This window comes from Ambystoma mexicanum, chromosome 4p (genome assembly GCF_040938575.1).
Source record: "Ambystoma mexicanum isolate Mex_15411 chromosome 4p, UKY_AmexF1_1, whole genome shotgun sequence".
Classification (NCBI taxonomy): Eukaryota; Metazoa; Chordata; class Amphibia; order Caudata; family Ambystomatidae; genus Ambystoma; species Ambystoma mexicanum.
In genome coordinates, this window is record NC_090927.1 from 680,627,087 (window position 1) to 680,651,116 (window position 24,030).

General features: G+C 45.8%; 1 protein-coding gene across 13 annotated transcripts in view; it reads left to right on the top strand.

The window, feature by feature from the left end:
- Positions 1-24,030, top strand: part of RIMS1 (regulating synaptic membrane exocytosis 1) — a 1,643,460-nt gene that overhangs the window by 485,336 nt on the left and 1,134,094 nt on the right. For 9 of the 13 annotated variants that reach the window (XM_069606225.1, XM_069606239.1, XM_069606242.1 and 6 more), the window contains exon 4: positions 11,190-11,201. The exons of the other annotated variants lie outside the window; for them this stretch is intronic. In XM_069606225.1, the coding sequence (XP_069462326.1) occupies positions 11,190-11,201 (12 nt within the window). The remainder of the gene's footprint in view (positions 1-11,189; positions 11,202-24,030) is intronic. 13 annotated transcript variants of the gene reach the window in all.

Sequence of the window (24,030 nt, forward strand, 5' to 3'; positions counted from 1 at the left end):
GCGTTTGCAGACAGAATTGCAAAACAAACTGCCACTGATTTGAATACCAGAATGATGACGGTTCAGACAGGGGAAGTACCCTGTATGATAGAAGATGGAGTTGCCACTGTCAAAGAAATGCAGGCCGAGGCTACAGCCAATGAAATACAGGGGTGGGCAGAGGGATCTGCTGAGTTTGATCTGGAGGGTTATTGGGTGGACAAGGGAACTAGAAACTGGATGTTGCCAAATTCGTATGTGACTGCAATGGTCACAATGGCCCACAGCCCTACGCACATCTGTGCGAAGAAAATAATACAGCACCTTTCTACAGTTTGGCAGAATGTAAACATAAAAAAGAATGCAGAGAGGTTGGTGCAGAACTGTATCACGTGTTTGCAACACAATATAGGGAAGGGAACAGTGACTCCAACAGGAAGTTTTGGCCCGCCCTCCATGCCATTTGAGGTAATTCATTTTGATTTCATAGAGATGGAGAGGTGCCAAAACTTAAAATACGTCTTGGTGGTGATCTGTGCATTCAGTAAGTGGGTGGAGACATATCCTTTGAAAGACTGCACAGCAATGAGTACGGCAAAAGTAATGTTGAAGGAGTACTTTTCCAGATTTGGCTTGCCCCGAGTCCTATGGTCTGATAATGGACCGCTTTTTATGGGTGCAGTGGTATTACAGATATGTGCTGGTCTCCAAATTATAAGAGATTCCATAGTTCAAGGCAACCGAGGTCTGCCGGTCTTTTGGAAAGGCACAACGGGATTCTTAAATCAAAGATTAGCAAGATTTGTGCAGGAAGCAAGTTGAGTTGGGTGGATGCATTACCAATAGCACTATTATGCATGCGTACGTCTGTACAGGCTAAAACTGGGCTCTCCCCATACGAGATCATAATGGGGAGGCCGGCAAATGTTTGGTGCGCTCCTCAGCCAAAGCGACTGAGGGAGATAGAACATCGCTTAGTACTTATTGTGGCCTTTTAATGCAGAAATTGCGTTTGATTCATCAGCAGGTGCAGGAGGCATTACCAGTGAGATACACCGGTCCGGGGCACATGCTGGAGCCAGGAGACTGGGTGCTGCTAAAAAACTTTGAAAGAAAGTCATCATTAGCACCCAGGTGGTGCGGGCCCTATCAAGTACTTTTGGCAACACAGACGGCAATACGGGTGAATGGAAGAAAGTCGTGGATCCATGCCACCCATGCCAAGAAGATTCCAACGGCACTGAAAGACTTGCCTGACACTGATGACCGGAAAGAGACAGCGGTCCCAGAAACGAAAGAAACTATTGCCAGTGAGCAGCCACCTAATCTGCCAAAACGAGAAGTGAAACTCGAAGCAAAGCCTGAGACGATTGCCAAAGAGGGGGAAGGGCAAAGAGTGCCCCAACGTTGCCCAGCAGAATCGACATCACTGCTGACCGACGCGAAATCTGCCTTGCAAATACCAGCAAAACCAAATCGTGTACCCCTTTGGCGCCCACCAGCACTTGCCAGCACGCCAAAGAACGGATCTGCATCCTTGGCGCAGCGCTCACCAGCACCTGCAGTAGCGCCACAGGCTCACTTCAAGCCTGAATCTGGAAGTGCACCGGCACTGTTCACGGATCATAGGATACCAGGAGCAAGGCGATACAATCTGCGGCCTCGGAAGACAAAGTGATCCGCAGTTCTTTTTGGTGTTTATGTCAACCTCTGGTTCAGCTCATGGACGGAGAAGGAACCAGAGGTGTAGAGGAGAGAAGCGTGAGAATTGTGCAAGTCGGACAATTCAAGACTTGCGGCTCCTCGGTGCGATCATAAAAAGTACTTGTGTCCTGAACCAGAACGGACAAACTGGGCGCACATGGTACTATGGCAAGTGAGATAACCGATTAACAGTACATGTGTCCTGAACCAGAGCGGAAAAGCTGGGCGCACATGATACTAAGGCGATAAGATAACTGATCGAAGGTCCTCTGAGCAGCATAAGAGGGAACAAGTGATCTCGCCTAAAAACGAATAATCGAATCCAGGCTAAAAAAGAGACAGGCAGAACTGAACTGTGACAATTCCATTGAACTTATTAACATCAGAGCAAGCGCGACGAAGAGAGATATCCACAACGAACTGTGATAAAAAGAAGGACGACGAGAAACATGCCGGGACCGGTTCCAGCCTCCTCCTGCACCACCACCGCTGAGAATGAGTCAATTTATAAAGACTATAAGCTTAAGAAAAACGCATGGTAAAACAAATTGTATGCTGGTACTAATGATAATAATGTGCTTTATGAGCGTGGTAGAACCAATATCGACAGCCCTAATATTATGGTGGGTAGAAACAATACACCCATTAGAAATGTTTTTACCAATAAGTAATATATCCACTACTGAAAGCCTGGTTCAGGTGATCACTTATACCCTACCCCCAATGGAAGAAAAACACAGGGAAGGTTTTGGAAATAACACCTTATTGCTGATAATGAACATGACACATGCAATCCTGAAGAAAACAAACTGCTGGGTATGTGCCCATTTACCACAGCATGCCGGGAAAGGAATAGGGTGGTATGTGCAGCAATTACCATTAAGTTCTGCATGTAGTGCATCTTTAGGTGCAATGTTCTATGGGAAATGGAATGAGAGTAATACAGGTCAGTTAGACAGAACCATCATGAATGAGTTTGAGGAGATAATAATGAAGCCTGTGGGTTGTTCCATTTTCCATAAAGCACAAGTAATAGCCCCAAAGCCTACGAGGAAAAATGCACGAAAGATAACACGACAAAATAGACGAGATAGATTATCCCCACCAGAAAAAACATCTGTAATGACATTTCGTGTAAGAACAGAAGGGGACAAAGATGCAATTCCCCCATTTTACACGGTGAATTATAGCCCAAGAACTGTCCCTTTTTGTCTAAAAAAGAAAGGCTCTTGTCTAGTCGGAACATATGCTGGTTGTATGAATACAGTGGTACTAAAATGGTAAATAGAACCAGTATACGTAGGTGATCCAGTTTATTTTATATGCGGAGAAAAAGCATACCCTTGGTTGCCCAGAACCTGGGGAGGTACATGTTACCTAGGGCTACTTTCCCAGGAGTATTCCTCTTAAAAACAGCAGCCATGGCCAGATTATCCAGAACTAGAGTCAAAAGGACTGACAAAGGTGTTTTAATAGCAACTGATGTAGCAAAATCATTCATTCCATTCTTAGGGCAGATAGTGAACTCCTATAATATAAGGCAACTGTCCAGAATCCTAAAGAATACAATAAACACAACAACAGATATATTATTTAACATGACATTGGAAGAAAGAGGAATCAGGTTAATGATGCTGCAAAATAGAATGGCTCTCGATGTGATCCTGGTTGATCGTGGGGGAATTTGCAAAATAGTGGGATCAGCATGTTGCGTTTATGTCGATGACTATTCCCCCACGATCTTTGAAGCAATCAAAAAAATGCACGTCCTAACCTCTGAACTCCCTACTGAAGAAGGGAGCTGGGGAATAGGATCTTGGTTTTGGGGAATACTACGATCTTGGGGATGGAAGTTGATCTCAATATTAGTAGTGGTGTTTGGACTATTCCTAACATGCTGTTGTTGTATACATTGTTTACCCATAGTTTGCGCTGAGGTAACTGAGGGATGTACGGAAGGATGTATGCATATTATAACAAAGAAAAAACAACCTCATGATCGAACTGACCCAGACCTAAATGAGATGAGAGCAGTAAAAGAGATGATGGCAATAGATATTGATGGAGACAATGATGTCCACGATAGCATGCAAGACTCAGACATAAGTACTTCAGATTCATCATCACTAGAGGAGGTTCCAATAAATAGATGAGACGTTTGGCATATGGCCAAAGGAGGGTTTGTCAGTCTAGAAATACGCATACCTCTACTTTGAGACCGCAAACACATTTTGGTGGCCGTGGGCCAACCGTCTCATGCACGATATGACAAAATATAGGTTTTCGAGTTTGCCAGTAAACGGCCATTTTTGATGTAACAAGAATCGCCATTTTGTTTTCTAACCATTGCTCATTGCTTTCTGTTCCTATTGCTTCGCAGTATATTTTCTGCTTACACTGCTCGACTGTGAAACATTGTTGTCTGCATCTGAAAAGGACAAGGCCGCAGGGCCGTGAGGATAACAAGAGTTCGCTGAAACACAAACGTAGGCAGCGCCAGGAAGAATGCCCGGCTCCCTCCCGAATGTAGCCTTGAAGCAGAGCTGCAGGGCATCTAATCATTGCACAGCTGCCAGCCAGTCTCGTTATATGGTAGAATATGTTAGAATAATACTGCTAAAGGCTTGAATTATGCTTTTCTTACGGCCCCCCTTTGCTGAGCCCGCTAGAGCATGTCGGCTCCCAGGACGCGAATAGCACCTGATAGATAGCAAGGTCCGGAATGCAACTCCCCCCGTATGTAGTTCGCTTCCAAGAACAGAAGCGCTGTGTTCTATTCAACAACTGAAAGATGCCTGCGCACTCACAAATTGCAAATTGTTACTAGAATAGATGTTTGAAGGTGTCATAGTGGTCGGAGATGTCCATCATCACACCAAGTTCAAAGAAACCCAATAAAGGGGGGGTGTTAAACATGTCATAGCTGATTGTTTGATATGCATTTTGTATATATGTAACTGATGTACGTAATTCACTCTCTTGCCTCCCTCGAGGTCTAGAGATACACGTCGCGGGGCGTTAGACCGAGTTGGCCAACTGAGACTTTTGCTTTGCAATAAACCCTAGCTTTGGGAATACAACCTCGTGTCTGGCGTATCTATCGTGTGTGGTGACTCGCCTTGTTTCCATAGATGGCAGGGTCCCCTAGGGGCCCCTTTCAATAGGTTTTAGTCCAGTTTAGAACTTAAGGTATGGACAGAGGACAGTGTACTATTTTGCCTCATATTGACAAGCACCCTTAATTTGGTAGGTAGGGAACTTCCCTATTAGCTGCAGGGTAATTAAAGCATTTTCTGTAAGTTAAATAAAAGCATTGTAAACCAAATATATCTTCTGGTTTGAGTCTTTCTTCTGGCACACCACAACACCTTATTGTCGCATGGTCTTTGCAGTCATAATTAGAGAAAATAGGCTAAAGGATTTGTACATTTGATTCCATATCATTTTATTTTGCACTTTACATATTGTTTTAGTTCTCTATTAAAGTTTTTATGGAAATATTTCCAAAATAAACTATTACTGGCTGACTGTAAGTGTTGGGAAGTACCTTCCTGGATCGATGGATGCAAGCGAGTCTGGAATGCATGAGGTCAGAAAGAATGCTGGAAGTTAAGAGTGCTGATGTATGAGCGAGTGAATGCTAGTGTGCTGGCGTTCCAACCCAGTCAGTTGGAAAATGTAGCCTGGGTGGGGGGAACCAGTGGGTTTCTCTCAAGTAACCTTAAGTGTAACTGGAATAAAGGACTTACATGTAACATACCTGACGTGTGGAGTGGTGTGAGTTGATAAAGGTTTGTCAAGTGCCAAAAGCGGCACCCCAGGCCCAGTGTAATCTCAAAGGGCGATGAGCTTGGTTCAAAGCTGTGTGAAAAGGATTCCCCAGCTCTTTGGCTTTCTGGTTGCAAGGAGTCTGAATCCTGCTTTTGTGCACTCCCACTACATAAAGTAAGGCTGGCACCTGCAGGGGGTTATTTTATTTATTTATTTACTTATAACATGCCGGTAGCCCGCAGGCATCAGGGTGCACATTAACACAGTGGGCATGACAGATAAGAATAGGACAGCCCTAATCTGAGAAAAGTGGAGAAAGGAAGGAAACTCTACTGAAATAATAATGTTTTTAAGGACTGCCGAAAGGTAGAAGGGTTTTGCTCTTGTCTAATACTCAGCGGGAAAGAGTTCCAGGAGTATGCTGCACAGATATGGATGGAACTGCCCAGTCCATTCTTGCATTTGAACCCTCCACATTTCACCAGAGCTGGGTCAGAGGAGCGAAGGGTTCTGGCCTGGGTATTGCTGAATACTAGAGATTTAAGGTAGACAGGAGCCTGGCCGTGAAGGCATCTGTGGACTATCATAGCCATCTTCAAAAGAATTCATGTGCGGCCAAGGAGCCAGTTCAGATTCTTCCTGTGTTTGGAAATGTGCTCTCTCCTCGGTATTCCCTTAATAATTTGCACTACGTCATTCTGGATGACCTGACATTTATGAAGGCATAACTGATTGGTTCCGATCAACAGGGCATTACAATAGTCAAGGCAGGATAGAATAGTAGCTGTCGCTATTGTAGCATGGTTGTTCTCAGAGAGAAAGGGGCCGATGGTGCATAGAAGCCTGAGATTATAAGCACAAGTCTTGGCCATTACTCTTACTTGAGTCTCCGTACTTAGTTTGGTTTCTAAATAGCCACCAAGTGTTTTGACTTTGTTAATGACAGGGATCGCATTGTTCTGAATTTATTTTAAGCTTTGATCATCTGGATGCAGCTTAGATCTTGCTTGACTGGATCCTAAAATCAAGAGCTCCATTGAATCCCTGTTCAGGCAGAGCCAGTTGTCTGTCATCCATCGTTCGACCAGGTGATATATAGCTTCAACACTGGACTTGTCAGACTCAAAGTTACCACTGAGCTCGACAACGATTTGTGTGTCGTCCGCGTAGTTACTAAAGAAAATCCCTTTTTCCTCTAGCAGTGTACATAGAGGTTTGATGTAGATATTGAAGAGGGTCGGAGACATGGATACATGTGTTTATATACTTATATTCATGCTTCTTTTCAAGTTACACAATGGTGGTGAAGGACAAGTGTCTAACATTGGTTCGATAAGGGGACACTGCAGCTGACAGAGTCCCCCCAGTGAATGCTGGATTGGCGATAGGACAGAAAAGACTCAAACCAGAGCAGTATGTCACCACTGCAGTATCCCAGAGCTCCCAAGGTGTTAATCAGCCGTTTGTGATCTAAGAGATCAAACTCTGCCGAAAGGTCGAGCAGAAGGAGGAGCCCAGTCTTCCCTTTGTCAAGGATGCTTAGCATGTGAGTTTACAAGTCAATAAGAGAAGTTTCAGTACTATGTACTGGTCTAAACCCTGACTGACGGCTATGAAGGGGCATGCTTAACTCTATAAAGAGTTGGAACTGAGAGGTGTCCACTTTAGAACATTCAGAAGAAAGTTGGAGTTAGTGATAGGTAATAGATTAGAGGTTGTCTTTGGGTCTAGGCCTGGTTTTTTAATCAAGCGGGACACTGAAACTTCTTTGATGGCTACAGGTACATGGTTATCTCGAAAAGAGGCATGAACTAGGCGGGTCAGGAATGGGGCAAAGACTTTTTTATGCTCCAGAATAAGTTTAGGAGGAACAATGTTTCCAGGACAGGAAGCTGGGCACAAAGATTCAAGAGTTCTTTCTATGACAGAGGACAATCTACATTTTGGACAATCCGGTATTATGGAGGGAGGGTCAGCCACATCTGTTCTTGCAGGAGCAGTGGATAGATCCCTTTTGATCTTATCATGTGCTTTTTGCACTTTAGAAGCAAAGGCTTTGTTAGCTTCTGAAGGTTTTTTCAGCCATTTTGATTCTAGGTTTCTTTTAGTCTTTTTTAAACTTGCAAGTTCTGGAGAGAACCAGTTTTGCGTGCCTGCATTCTCCATAAGTGACTGAGCTTTGAAAAGGAGCATTTCTATTGAGTAGTCCTATAAATAAGCTGTTATAGGTGTATACTAGGTTCTCAGTCGTATCCATGTCAGATGTACTGGACATAGCTGTTAAGCACTCTTCCAAGTCAGTTGGCTTGAATTTTTTTAAATTGCGGCTGATAATTTTTTGGGGCAAATTACTGATTTTGGGAAGCGGTTCTTGGAAACAAACTTGAAACTTAATACAAGGGGAGGTGGAGCCGATATGCACTGTTAGATTCCGTGCAGCCACCCAGTCCAGAATGTTATTCTTGGCTGTGGTAGGTTCATTGTTACAGACCTGGAAATCCAGGGCTTTGAGAGAGCCTTCCAGGCCAATGGCCTCTTTGTCTGCCTTATTGCCTTGCCAACGGTTTAAGGCACCCAGAAAGAGCATGGATCAATTTGGGCCAAGAGAGTTACTCAGGATCTGGGAGATCTCTTCATTAACACCCGGCATATCCACAGGGGGGTACTAAATGTGAACAAAATCAGTGCAGCAGTGGTGCGATAGGGGTATTTTTAATTGCAGAATTTCACAGTCTTGGCAGGTGCTAGCGCCGGGGAAAAGTTTGAATTTGCTTTTCTCTATGATAGCTACACCACCTCCATGACTTAGTGACTGTTCTTTATACCATATAGAGTAGCCCTCTGGAGCCGCCAGTGCAATCATGGGGCCACTGGCCTCCTAGATCCAGGTTTCGGAGCGGTATAGCGTATCCAGGTCCCTTTCAAGAATCAGGTTGTAAATGCCATTTGCATGCCTATTGAGTGACCTAGTATTTAACAGGATTATTTGCATGACATTCATTTGTTTAGTCGATATATCATTATTCTTCTGTTTTCCCAGAGGATTGGGGGTTCTTTTCCCCCTTGGAACCATCTGACTGGTCTCATAGTGGCTGTTGAACAGGCGGCTGCAAGGCCTTGACTAACCTGCTCTATGGCAGGTAACGGGGCGTTGTTTGCCTCAGGCACAGATCCAAGGACAGCTGTCAATGTCTCAAGAAGCGAGTCGGGTGCAGTAGGTGGTGCGCCAATGACAGAAGGGGTCAGGCTCACAGGGGTAGACAGGGGCTGGAGGAATCCCGCTGCTAAATGAGGGCTGTGTGGGGCGAGAGTATGGGCTGTTTCTGAGTCCAGAGCTCTGAGAGCTTTAGGCTGCAATTATGTGTTTATGATGGCCAGCCGATTGGCCTTTTGTGCCTGCAGAAGCAGGGTAAGTCCATCCATATAACCCATGGTAAACCCAGAGTTTCTTCCATGGCTTGGCGAGTCAACAGACTGGAAGACGCTAAGTGCTCTGTTTACTACTGTCATGGATGGGCAGTATTCTTATTTTTTTTATATTCTTAATTCCTGAAAGGGGAGTGGGCCGCCTAGCAGCTCACAGCAATATTTGGGAGGAGAAAGTTAAGAGCCGGCAAAGTCAGTACCTGATACAACAGATAGTCTATGGCATTCAATTGGGATTCAATTGGGAGATGCCGGTGAAGACCGTCTTGGTGCTGGTGCAGAGATGCTGATGTGTCTAGACATAGGCACAGGGCAGATGGAAAATGTAGTCCTACTGAATAAGTTCAAAGGCCCTTTATTGAACACAGTATTTACAGAGTCTGCGTACAAGTGCAGCACAACAATGTGCTCCGACTGTCAATCAAACTGCCTCACCAGTATTTCTGGTGAGCAGAACAATTGTAATACTATGTTCACTCGTTAATCAGCAGTTTGCAGCAACTACTTTCAGCAGTCTTTCTAACATAGTTTAGCAAAGATTAGGCTTTCGAATGTCACAACATGCAAACAATAAGACTCGCAATTTTGCAATGGAGCATGGGAGATGCCCTTTTGTACCGGAACAATCCGGAAATAGGCACATGGCAGATGGGAAATGGAGTCCCACTGAGTAAGTCCAAAGCCCCTTGATTAAATACAGTTTTTACAGAGCCTGCATACAAGCGCAGACCAACTCTGTGCTCCGACTGTCAAACACACTGTTTCAGTAGTACTTCTGGTGAGGAGAACAATTATAAAAATGACAATTACAAAAAATATGTTCACTTGTAAATCTGCTGTCTGCAGCAACTACTTTCAGCAGTCTTTCTAACACAGTTTAGCAATGATTAGACTTTCGAATGTCACAACATGCAAACAATAAGACTCGGCTGCAGTCGGGAGCCTGGGTCCACTGCAGCGGGTAGAGGGACAGGACTTGGTTCAAACAGCATGTTCCCCACCTGTTCCCTGGGGACTGTAAGGGGACGTAGGTCTCCTCTGCCTTGGATGCCTTCTATCTTCCCCTTACTGTTGGAGAACTTTGGACTGATCTGCCCTCCCAATAGAGGTCCCGTGAATTTGTCTTGTCTTCAATCAAGGAAGGACTGGGAGGCCCGTTCCTTATAAAGGCAAATTGTTACTGGGAATTGGTCAAGAGCAAGTTGCTGTAAGGCGTCCAAACCATGTTCCTGTAGCACGTCACCCTTGCCTTAAGACACCATACACAGAGTGCTTTGTCTTGCAGAAAACAGAGGGGACAGGAAGGGAGCGAGCCCCAACAGAATAGCAAAATGCTGGAACACCTTCCCAGATCCAACTTGCATTCTCTGGCTACTCTTACCTTCCTCCTTTCCCCTCCATGCTGACATCAAAGGCCCTCTGTAGTGCAGCACCCTTGTGTATGGCCGGACTTTAATATGTGAGTGCCCCTTTAAAGCAGGTTTACCAGGGGATCTCCTGTGAGAGCTCCTATGGCCTTATGGAGGTTTTACCCTTCCTTCCAGGGAATCAAAGGAAGACAGCATCCTGGTTGTCGGGGGGGGGGGGGGGGGAGGGAGGGCGGGGGACCAGACATGAATATACATTGCCTTGACATCACCAACCTGTGCTTACAGGGTTGGCTCTTGTATGATATCAAATGTGTTGTGGTTTTAATAATTGTGGGCTCTTATCAGTCCCCATACCAAGACCAGTTATGGCTTATTTATAGAGCTTACCCTGCCACCAGACTGACAAGTCAACAATGATTACATGTTGGTTCAGAGGTGCAGAAGTTAAAATACTGAATCTGACTGCAATGACGTTGGGTCAGTTATGCACTTGTGACCTTTGAAACTATCCTCTGCCACTGGAGAGCAGTATTTGCAATTAATGTATATATATATATATTTAGCCATACAAATAATACAATGTGTCATTTTGTATTTTACTAAGTTTTTTAACGTTTCAGCTTGGGCATGTGAAAATGTCAAAGGAAAGGAGATCCTTGTGGATGGTGTTTTAGACTATCAGAAATAGTTTGGGGGAAATTCAATATAGCAGAGGCATATGATGTTGTTTTAGCTTCTTTAAATTGCAATCGTAGCTCTATGTTCAAATACGTTTTCTGTGCATGGACAATAATCGATGTGGCCAATTATTCTTTTTGCAAACGAGTTCACTGTGGATAATGTTTCTAGAACTGCATTTTAAGATACCTGCTTATCTTTTTAATGTTCTCTTCCTTTCTTTTCTTCCTCCCATCTGCTTCCTTGGATGCCTTATCGCAGGAGGACAAAGTGGTTAGAGACTTTTTTTCTTTCTAAATATGTATATGCTGTTTTTTCAGTGGTCTATTGCTAGCAATCCGATTAAACCTTTTGTGCCATTAAATGCTCTTTGGTCTGAAGTCGGGGCGCCTCCCCACCGCATGCAAACAGTATCTCCCAGTTGAGTTCATGCAGCACGTGATGGTTGGTCTCACATCCCTAACCCTGTGAAGCAGTAAGTTGACCTTCAACTGTGAACTCGGATAGACATTTTCCACTGCCCCAGACCTGGGTGGGACTTACTGTATGTTATGGCAAGCCATTAAACAAATTGCAAATCGTTTAGATTAGGAATACGATCTGTTTACAGCATATCGTGCTGTTAATCGCTGCTGCAAATACCCAGGCGGCGCAGTTTAGAAAACATTTGCTTAATAGCTGTCGTTTGGTTTACATATGCTGGCATTGCAGGCCACACTCGTTTTTAAACACACTGTTGTATTTGTGCAAAGCTTTAGGGGTTTTGTGGAAAGTGTCCTTCAGGAAGACATGAACACATGGTGGTTTCAAAGAGCCCTGGATTCGAAGGGAAATGTTGCTGACGTTTATCATTTCATGGGCAAGATGTGGGTTTCATCGAGGGCTCTGCTGCAATCTCTAGAACAGGACCAGGCCAGGATTTTAGATACATCTTCTGGGACAAGTTTATATGATGCAGAAGCAATCGGCGAGGCAGCCAAGGTATAGTCCCATACGAAAAGAGTGTTGCTTGGATTGCTCAAAAATGATGGCGATGCGGGTATGTGCGCCATGTGCCTGACACAAGCCCTCGTGAGCACAATACTCTTCCTATCAAGTATATGTTTCCGAGATATTTTGAACGACTTGATTCAAGAATTAGCAGAATAAACAAGAGAGCATCAGCAAGTGTCTATCTCTGGCTTCTAGGAAAGGGTGGCCTCCTCTTGCAAGAACTTTGGTACTGCAGAAGCATAGCTCTAGTGCTGAAGTATTCAAAGAAATCCAGCCACCCCGCATCAGTATCTGGCGCTCAATGTCGGGGCAGCACCCTGGCTGTGCAGGCTTGGCCCCCCACAACACCTGGGCTCTGGCCAGGATGAGTTAGAGCTTTGCCTCACTGTCGCGCTTAGGAAAGGGCTTCCTCCTTTTGTAGGAACATTTGGTATGCCGTATGCACAGGTATAGTGCTGAAATATCCAGAGAAATGCAATCATTATGGTGTTTAAAGTAATGCGCACTGTGTGCCCTTTTATCAACAGGGCGGACCTGACTCCCTAGATGCCACAAGGGTGATGTCCTCCTGCAGAGGGTACCTTATATGCAAATAAATAATAATGTCATAGGCTGGAAACACAAGTACAACAAGTAGTTGCCATTACAAATGTGGTAATAATGGCTTCACAAAGCGCTGATCTTCCAACAGGAATGGAGGCGCAAGCATCTAGGTGCTGTCACGTCATGTATACTGCTGTGTGACATTGGCGGCTATGTATGCGGACGACATCAATTACATTAAAAAGGTATTAAATGATATATTCACTGCAGCCTACAAAGGGTATCATAATAGAAAGTCATTGGTTTTGTTGAACCTCAACTTAAGTGGTTTTTGTTTTTTCACTAGGACACAAATGTTGCTTTGAGAAGATTTCCGTAGTCAATACAGGCATTGGGTATTGTGAGTAATCAAGCTGTAAGAATAAATTGTGACAATTCTTAATAATTTGGACTTTCATTTTTTATGAGGGCATACACGAAGTTCATTAGCATTAATATCAATTAATTCGTTTTTATTTTAGAATGATGGAGATATCAATGTTTCTAGTCTACATGGGCATACATTAATTGATGAAAAGTAGTAGCTGTCCTGATGAAGTCCATAGTAGATTTGGAGCAATAAGTGGTTAGCTCACACAAGGCCGAAACACTCTGGGCCTCATCATGACTTTGGCGGTAACCCTTAAATCCGGCGGTCGCGCTATTACCGCCGGATTTAAGGGACCCCCAAATCGGGACTTCGGCGGATTTTCGCCCCAGCTCTTGACCCAAGGGGGAATGGGGCATTCCCGAATGTCCTCAATGGGGAATAAGGAATTACATTGCCGTCAAACTCGTGATCCGGCGGTAGGGCTAATACCGCCGGCGGTAATACCGCTGGCGTTACCGCCAAAGTCGTGATCAGGCCTGACTGGGAATTATTGTCACCACTAAACACAATAATGTGGCTTGTTATTATTGGAACCTGTACTCCAAAATTGATTGTGCCGATGTTATGAATGAGAACAAATGTGGTTGATTTTCGATGTCAATCATGACCATTGCCATGTATCCATTTTAAAATGTTTTAAAAAGAGGAAACGTTTGTATACCAATAAAATGACATTCATCAATGAAAAACTATATGCAACTTGTTGATTTAATCAATGTACGCTTACAATGTATTTTGTTAAACAATTTCGTAGTTCAGTAGTGTATTGAAACATGCAGAAATTGTTGTACTTATTTTTCCAGTCTTTGACATTAGTGTTTATTTGCATATAAGTTATCCTGGGAAGTCAAAGTTGAATTCAAGGTCGATCAATTGTGAATAACTTCTCTGAAGGGTTAATGCTGTAGTAGCTATCTCATTTGTGTTTTTAGGTGTCCTGCGAGTTGTAATGTCTAAACATGCAATGCTTTGTCAAGATGTAGATGTTTGCGAGGAGGACGTGACGGAGCAACAGGAGCAATTCTATTTTGCAGGAATAGCATCTCATATTTGCCTCCAGGCAGAAATCCTTCCAGTAGAAATGTAAAGTGGTCTGCTACCTGTCTTCTCGTCGCTCTGCCTAGGAAATACCAATGCAAACCTTAACTTTGTGTATTACTTTAAATGCATGTTATAACACTAGGGTGTTGAGGGAGTTTTCCTGCCCCAGAGACTCCAACCACACACTTCCCAACGCAAGAAATGGAAGTGTTTCTTCATCACAGAAGTTGTCTACCGAACTCAGTGGACCCTGGACAAATCCAGCTCCAACCCTCTGAGCAAACAGGGTAGACACTTGATTTCTAAGATTCTAGCAGTTTGGCCACACATACAACTATGCATTTTCTGATAAGACCAATGCCTCACATTGTTCCACCATTATTAAACCCCCTTAAAGTTCACTTTTCTCATCATCTATGTGTTCACCATATTCACTGGCTAGGAAGCCAGAATTGCTTTGTTCATTAGAAACACTGCCTTGACGTCTGACACATACCTCACCTTAATGGGTGGACTGGGAGTCGAATGCGGCCCTGGACATGATTTTCAAAGTGGCCCGATATTATACTCTGTAGGGTTTGGTGGGTTCTCCTACAAGAATATTTGGAAGAAATCGCTCCAACCTGTGATTTTTAAATCACATTTGTCCCTGTATAGGGATTAAACAGTAGGTAAACATAACACTAAACAGACACATATCTTTTGTTAAAGAGAGGAATAACATACTGGAAGCTTTATAACAAATACTTAACTTAAAAAATGTAGGGGATGAGGTGAGATGGAAGGAAGGGAGTGGGGTGAATAGGACAGGATAAGAGGAACATAATATCAAGGTACCCACACAAGAGCAGCTTTTGGTGCTGAGGCCCACTGGGAACATTCCAGAATTCCCTGCAGGCCAGTCCACCCCTTGCACACCTGCCCATTCTTGTCTTCTTCATTAACCCTGACCCACAGTGAACCCCTGCACTGCCTGTGCTTAAACTCTTTCCGTCAGGCTTCCACCCAGGTATAGCACTGACACCCCTTTTGCTCATGATGGGCAGAGCCGGGCAGCAGTGTTGTGGTTAACTGGATGAGCGTCTCTGATCTGATCTGAAATGAAATACCAGAAAGACATATGTGCTTTTTTTCATACCCTGGCACTTTACCAACCTGCCGATCATCATGTCTCCCTCCCTGAGTCTTTTCAGACTGAACTCAGTGTACTCCACTAAGGTGAAACACCTGGGCGTGATTTAGGATGCAAATCCTAGCTTTGCTTTGCAAACCGTCATTTTAAGGCTCCAACAACCTTGGACATTGCTACCACTGGCCACAAAAGAGCAACATGAGTTGGTGGTACAGTCAATGACACCTGCTTATCGGGCATTGAGCTGGCACAGTGTGCAAAATCTATCAGATTACCTAAGCACCGTCTTTAAAAATGTGAAGATGTTTCTTTTTAATGGAGATCTCTACGTCGGCCCCATTGGAAGTCTCTTTTCAGAATTCTGTGCCTGACCTTCACTTCTGTTTACTGATTGGGCCTTGAATCTCTGGAGATAAAGATTCATCACTCTGAGCTTATTTGGGTGCTTTGCTCAATAGATCAAGATTTACTGGTGGTGCCTTCTTTGTAATTGAAACACTAGCGAGACAACAGATTTGCAGTCCTGGCTCCCAAATGACTGGTAAGATTCACCAGTTCTCTTCCAGATTACCTTTTCATAAGTCTGGATGAAGATGGCTGCTTTGCACACAAATGATACTGTTTGGCAACACTAGAGCATCCGACACCATCATATGTCCTACCTGTTTTCAGGTGTTTTAGGCTGTGTCTGGTCTAAGTAGGCATTCATTACTGTGGGTTTCCTTGTTCCTTCCAGATCTGTTGCAGAAGCTTGTTGTGTGATCCTAGAGGATCTCAGAATATATCATTGGGCAAACTCCCCTTTCTGATGAAGGTACTGGAAGCACTGGTTTCTCCTCTGCTGTCCACCTTTTTGGAATCTTCTCATTATTTTGATCCGTTTCAGTCTGTCTTCTGGCCAGGCAGAGGCACGGAATCAGTCCTGAACTCGGTTCTTGACAACCTAGCCCACTTGGTGGATCAGGGAGGTGTTGGAGCAGTTCTGCTGCTGGATCTTTTCGTCGCTTTCGACACTCTCGATCATCCTACCCTGATCTCGCGGCTCACTGACGCTGGTCTGTCTGGCCAGATTCTCGACTGGTTCGTGGCTTTCCTGATTGTTCGTTCACAATCTGTCTCACTGCCCCCTTGTTATTCTAGTCCAGTTTCACTCTTCTGTGGTGTCCCTCAGGGGTCCGTGCTGTCCCCCATTCTGTTTAAATGTTTATATCAGGCCCCCCCTGCTTCTCATTCTGTCTCACGGGTTCCGTTATTATCCGTATGCAGGTGAAACCCTAATTTTGGTTCATCTGGACCTGACTCAAGCCGATAAAGCGGCACAGCTGAGGAAGTGTCGGGAGGATCTCGGAGCATGGATGAAATCCAATTGGTTAAAACTTAAAGGCAGTAAAACTGAGGTTCTGGTTGTGGGTACTTCCTCCCCCCTTCATTATTGGACCACAGAGTTTCTGGCCTGCTTGCCTTGGGCCTCTTCCCTTGCCTGTGTCGTCAGTCAAAAATCTGGGGGTCAGACTCTCAGCATCTCTTGCCACGGATGGGCAGGTGGCGACAGTTTTGCAAAACTGTGCATTTCAAGCTCCAGATTCTTCTGAAGGTCCTCCCTTTAATTACAGCCGAGTGTTAGGCTCCGGTAGTAGCGGTGCTGGTTTTGAGTGGGCTTTACTACTGCAACTCACTTTATCTGGCTCAACTTCTCTGCCTTCTCAACCGGCTGCAGGTACTTCAAAAATTCCCCCCCTTATTAAAAGAAACTTAATTGGCTTCCTGCTGAAAGCCGCGTTCTTTTCAAGGTGTTGTGCATGGTGCGCCGGGTCTTCTATGGCCTTGGAGCAGAATAGCTTTGTACCCTATGCTCTGGCGCGTATGCTGCGCTCTCACTCTGCCTGTGAGAGTGACAGTTCCCCGGTGCAGACTCTCAAGAACAGGCGGGCATGTGTTTTCAGTAGCTGCCACCAGAGCCTGGAACGATTTGCCTCTCACATTACGTGGGACTGTGGATCATTTTGTCTTTCGCCGTTCGCTTACGACGCTCCTATTTTAGCTCTATTTATATCATTCTCCCTCCGCACAACCAGTGCCAAGAAGCCTGTGGGTGAACGTGCGCTCATTACATTCTTTTAACATAACATAACATTACAATGTGGTTCATTACTAAAGAAAATCACTCACATGTTTATGTATTCATTGTGGAACCTGCTAGCACTTGAAGCCACTTCTAGCAAAACAGGGATGATGACCAAATAGGTACCACACTGGAACAGCAGTTCTACACATGACTGTATGTGTATGCAAAATTAAAGGCTGGAAGAGACATTGTGGCCCTGAAGTCAATACATGGACAGCAACGGTCTTGGTTGAATGTTTAAAATGGTAGCCCCAAAATAAAATCCAAGAACCTTTGGGGGACAAGCCGGGTCTGTGGCTCAGTGGACTAATGCATCCACAACAGGGGCCTGTGTTTGGCCTCATGGGCACAAGTTTGAATCCCGGCAAGTACACTCAGCCCTTCACCCTTCCAAGGTCGATAAAATGAATATCATTAAGTTGGGTAACAATACACAGCTGCCATTAGCAACAAGATGCCTCTTCAGGGGTGAACGTGCGGTTTACAAATACACCTGTTATGTTATGTTACTCACTGCTCCTTATAATGCTGAAACGCAAACTATGACAACAGCAGGCCAGGCAAAAGGGTGTGACCAACTTCATCACAGATTCGTGGAACTGGATAAGTATCATAGGCTTTGGTTGGGACTGAAGTGCCAGAATCATGTCCCTTTTTAACACACATCTGCTCCTTGCGCCGCTGCACGACAGAAATAGAGGTTGCCATTTGGATTCACTGAGAAAGCGGCCTCCCATAAGATTCAGCGCTTCTGAATAGGAGGGGGGGATCCACACATTCGCTACGGAATCGATTTTCCTCGATTGAATCACCATTCCAGATCCTTCGCCTACTGTTCTCCTTCACTTTTAAATGGGAATATCATGACCGTCCACCTGAGCCTGACAGTCCTGACATACACCCTTCTCGGCTTTACAACACAGGAACTGATTTATTTGATATTGAATGTATAACCCGTTAAAAACATGCTACTTTCTCTATGCCCACTGTTGGTACCTGGTAGAGTGAGTTAACTGTTTGAAACAGTTGTTGCTTCCTGTATAAGCGCCTAACAAGTGATTAATACATAAAGAATATATATATATATTCACTTGTAAATTGACTTTTCAGCACTGTGCAGCCACTGTTATTTTGTTTCATGGTAAATGCTTGTGTTTGAAACCTATGGGTGGTTTCTGCTAATTTCCATTCTACTCCACATATTGAGATCATTAGATGTGAGTGTTTTCCATTCTTTATGAATTGATTGATTGTTCTTAAATCTTACGAAGGTGACACTTGGCAATGGCAGATGGCATAGATTAGGCTGTGGCGATACGCAGTGGCAGAGCCTTCCACAACCATTTTAAATTGGACCAGAGGGAAAGGACTGTGGGGATTAATGTGCATTTGATAAACAAATGTTTAGTTACAGTGATCAGGATAACATTTCAGATGGGATTTTTTTTACCAGTTCTTAAGGCACCATAGTTACTTCTTGGAGTAAAAAAGACTACACGCCCACTCCTGGTCGCTGCTTGCCTCATCACTTCTTCTTTCCCCCACTCTCACTGATGGCTGCATTGTGTCGGACTGCTGCAGTGCCTCTTCCACCGACCGCGAGCACTCCAGTGCTTTCTTCACATTCACGGAAGGAAGGTAACCCCCCTGGGCATATTGCAGCTGTGCGCACGATCGTGCAAATATTGCCCTTAAATCTTTCTTTATGCCCTCCTGCAGCGTTTTCTCTCCCTTAATTTAAAAAATAAAAATAAACTTTGGGCGAGTCAATCGTTTTTTGGAAGCACTACTTTCTTTCTTTGTTTGGGCTTGCCATTTCAAGATGACCACCCGCACCTAGAGCACAGGAGCGCCAGGTGCACTGAAGCTGTGGCCTTGGATTGGTTGAGACCTTTATCATCTGAGACTATTGGAAAGCAGGCAGGCTTGACCGTCCCTCCCACAAGGCCCACTCCTAAGGCCCCTGTCTGCTCCCTGTCCGCTATTTGGATGGATTGGGGGGCCCCCTGCCTGATGACCTGGGAAGCAACCTGATCCTGCACTCTCTTGATGCCCGCTGAACATTCCATAACATTTCACTTCCTTGTGGGTTAGTCACAACACCACCCCCCCACAACTCTGACTTTCCCTCCCTCTTTCCGTCTGCATTGCGTTCTATCTGCTTTTGAATTTAGCTGTGCCCAGCGACCATTGTTTTCATCTGCCTTGCTATACCTTTGAATTTAGCTGTGGCCAGTGACCACTGTTTTTATCTGCCTGGCTATACTTTTGAATTTAGCTGTGCACAGTAACCACTGTTTTCATCTGCCTTGCTACACCTTTGAATTTAGCTGTGCCCAGTGACCACTGTTTTCATCTGCCTGGCTATACTTTTGAATTTAGCTGTGGCCAGTGACCACTGTGTTTTTACCTGCCTTGCTTTTCCCAGTCAAGTTCTGTCTCTTCTGCTTGCACCCCCTGTGTTCTCCCCTGTGTCTCCACCCCTCCACTCTTCTCTCCTCCCCCCCTCCACTTCACCTATGGCGCTCTCTGTTTCTCTTATATTTTCCAACTGCTGTTTCTCTATCGACTACCCTTCCCTTCTCACTAAGTCTGGTAGGAAGAAGTTCTATCCTGGTCTCCAACCCAGGCCTCCCTATCGCTGATACATACATCAGCGCTTCCTCTAGACAGACCCTTGCTGACATCCTCTTTGTCGTTCCTTCGCCAGACCTATGGATTATTTATATGGTCTCTGTGCTCTCTCCTTACACCTCCTCTCCCATTAATGGTGGCACCAGGTGAGAGGCCCTCCTTGATTCCTTCCACTACTCTAAGGTCTTCATTAATGTTTACCTCAATGGCACCGTCTTGGTCGAAGGCCCTCAGGCCAACCTCCTCTTTGACAGATGCTTCCTGTGACATATCAATTTCCTTTCTTCTCCTGCTGTCCCTTCTCTCTCTTCTTTGGCTTCCTTGCCCCCACCCTCTCCCACTTCTCTGGCACCCTATTCCTTCTCCTTGGCTACCTTGCCCTCTCCTCCTACCTCCTCTGCCCTCCCTCGGGCTCCTTCTACACGTCTGCAGGGAGTATCTCTGATTTGTACCCCTCCCCGGTAGTCTTTCAAGAATGGCAGCCTTCTCCACCTTGCCACTCTTAACTCTTGCTCAACTGTTAAACACTCCTCTGACATCTGCCATATCCTGGAAGAACACAACCTTGATGTCCTTGGTCTCACCGAGACATGGTTCATGGCCAGCTCTGTCATGAGCTCTCTTTCCTGATGGCTACAAGATCCTCTGCACGCCCAGATCCAACCGCTCCAGTGGGAGTGTAGGCTTGATCTTCCCAGAGTTGATTACTGCCTCTATCATTCCTATGCAGGCCTACTCCTTCTAATGCCTGGTCTGTAGGCTTTTTCTCTCTCCTGGCCACTCTCTCACAGTGGCTACTATCTACTGACCACCTAGTCAGATTTCCCCCTTCCTCTCTGAGCGCGCGGACCTCTCCTCCTCCCTCCTGGCCTTGACCACTCAACTCCTCCTCCTTGGAGACTTCAACATCGACCTGGATGCTTCCTGTCCTGCCACAGGACTCTTTCGCAACCGTTGCGACACTCTCTCTCTCTCTCTCTCTCTCTCTCTCTCTATTCTTCCCTTTTGCCCGACTCACTCTGTAGGGCACACTCTTGATGTTCTGATCTTCTCAGATCTCCCCCTCTCTAACCCTCTCACCACTCCTCTCTCCTGGAGTGACCACTGTCTCCTTTCCTCTCATTTCTCTCTCTCTACCCCTCAGTCCAAACCTACCCCCTCACTGCCACCCACCTTCTCAGTCATTCGACCCATAAAGCATGTGTCAGTTCAGGATTTTGGTGCAACTTTCTCTCCCCCTCCTGAGCCTCTGGCGGACTCACAGCCTGACACAGCCCTTTCCATGCTCCACTCTACTATCTCTGATACTCTCGATGTATTTGCACCTGTCATGAGGATCCACATGAAGCCTAAAATGAAGTGCAACTCCTGTTATGACTCAGACCTCATCACCCTTAAACGCAAGTGTAGGGTGGCTGAGAGGAAATGGTTGGCATCAGGTTCATCCTCTGACAAACTTGCCTGCCGCCTACTCCAAAAGCAATACCGACTATCAGTCCTCACTAAGAAGAGAGTACACATCCAAGTCTGCATTTTTGCAGCATCTAAAACTCGGCCGAACTCTTTAAAATCTCCAAGGAACTGGCTAAGCCTGCCGCAGTCACTACCTATCCTGTCCTTTCCCAGGCCCTCTGCACGGCCCTGGCTTCTCACTTCATCTCTAAAACCCAGGACTTCCTGTCCACCCTCTCAGCTTCTCCTGCCTCTCCCTCCACTCTCTCCTCTTCCTCCGGCCCCCCTATGACCACCCCCCACTTCTCTGCCTTTCCTCTCATCTCCCAAGATGAGGTTTCAAGACAAGTCTGATCTATGAAAACCTCTTCTAAACAGGTTCTTCCCTGTTCTTCCAAAACCATCAAAGACCACATTGACACCCTTGCCCCAGCCCTGGCTGACTTCTGCAACCACTCTTTCGCCTCTGGGACCTTCCCCTCCCCCCGAAGCACTCTCTTTTGCACCCTCTTCTCAAGAAACCCTCAGCCGACCCCTCCCTTCCGGCTAACTATCGCCCTATCTCTACCACTCCTTTCCTGGGCAAACTCCTGGAAAAGCTGGCCATCTCCCAGCTTAATCTTAACACTGAATCTGTTGGTTGTCTCCATGACCATCAGTCTGGATTTAGAGCAGCCAGAAACATAGAAACTGCTCTCCTGAACATCCATGTAGACCTGCTCTCTAACCTTGATTCTAATCTCCCCTCTGTCCTCATGCTTCTTGATCTATCTTCTGCCTTTGACACGGTCAACCATGCCATCCTGCTCAACTGGCTCCATGATAACCTGGGTATCACTTATCAGGCTCTGGCCTGGCGGCTGACTTATATCCTCTCTGACCGACCCTCCCAGGTCCAACTTGGGTCCTTCCTCTCCTCTCCTCTGTCTCTCTCTCCACCTGCGGTGTTCTCCATAGGTCTAACTTTTCTCCCTGGTTCTTCAACCAATACCTGGCACCCATCACCCAGTGCATTGCCGATCTCTGCTCCAATTTGCAGTGCTATGCGGATGACATCCAGCTCGCCTTCAGGCTCCCTTCTGCCGCCTCTTCTCCCTCTCTCATCCTGGATTGTCTGACTGCAATCTAGGAGCGGTGCGCCGCCAATGATCTCTGCCTGAATGTAAACAAGACAGAGATCCTCCTCATCGGCACACCCGCACCCCTCTTTCCTGCCACTCTCTGGCTGGCCTCCCTTGGCCCTCCTGCTGCTCCCACCTCCGAGGCTAAGAACCTCAGTGTTATCTTTGACTCCTCTCTCTCATTCTCTCCTCATATCTCTGACGTCTCTAAGAAGTCGAACTACCAAATGCATCTCTTCAGAGGTATTCTTCCTTTCCTCTCCTTCCCCCAGAAGCTCACTATATCTAGAGCTCTGGTTCTCTTTAGGCTTGACTACTTTAACAGCTTCCTTTTAAATCTGCCTGCCTCCACTCTCCATCCTCTGTAACTCATCCAGAACAGGACTGCAGGATTTGTCCTTGGCCTCAAGCCCAGGGATCGTTTCTCTCTAGCACTGAAATCTCTCCATTGGCTCCCAGTGGCTGCAAGTATCAAGTTCATGATCCTTTGCATTGTCCACAAGGCCTACCGGGGCCTGGGACCAAAATATCTCCAGCTTCCTCTTTTGAAGTATCTTCCTACTCGAGCATTTCGCTCCTCCAACTCCTTGAAGGTCAGTCGCTTTTCCAAGCAACGTGTTGGGGGCAGATCTCTCTCTTCGGCTGGCGCCTCCCTCTGGAACAGCCTATCTGCCTCTGTGAAACTTGAGCAGAACCATCTCCGGATCCAGAACCAGCTCTAAACTTTGCTCTTTGCTTCTGACTTCACCTCTTCCGCTACCTTGCTGATCTCCTGTCCGATACTGCAATGGTTACCTGGCTACCCTCTGAACCACGGACCCAGGTTCCTGCCCTCCCAGTTGCACACCTGCACTGCCCCCCTGGCGAACCCTGCACTTGGGTCTGTATCTGCAACCCTACAACCCCCCATACTTACACTTATCTATCACCTGTTTTTCTGCACTTAACCCTTGCACTGTCACCTGCTGGCCACGCTTCTTGTTTTCAATATCTAATCCTATGTCTTGCACTTGCTCCTCCTCCCCTTCCCCTGGCACTTCTCCCCTTCCCTCTCCCCTGCACTTGCGCGCTCTCAATGTCACTGGGCCTAGTAAGATCGTTGTCTTGTTCCCTCTTGTTCTCCTCCCTCACCTCGTCGCACCTTGAAACACTTGTGTATAGGCGCGATATAAATAAAATATATCATATCATACGCAGTATATGATTTTGATACAGGCAATTGCATGTTTAGGCCCAGAATACTCCATGCGAACTTGAAATTAACTTATTGAGAGCAAACTGTGGCCGCCATGTGGTGTCCTTTTGGCTCTTAACATCACACAGCCAGGTAGCTGGATCATGAGAAAAAAAGTGCGCACTCATGTTCTTTCTGAAGAGGGATTGTTCTTCAATTGCGCTGTCATGGGAGTTGCTGCCCACGTTTTGCCACAGTGCATGTAAAGACCCAGCCGCCTACACTCTTTTCTCAAACAGCGCTAGCCAGACACTCCGGTGCAGAAGAACGCAAGATACCGCTGAGTTGATAGGGCTCGATCTTATTGTATATGCCCAGGGATCTGAAGTCGATCCAGGAGGCCGCTTCTACTCAAGGAAGTGAGCATAGGGAGGTATCTGCCTAACCTTAACAGTAT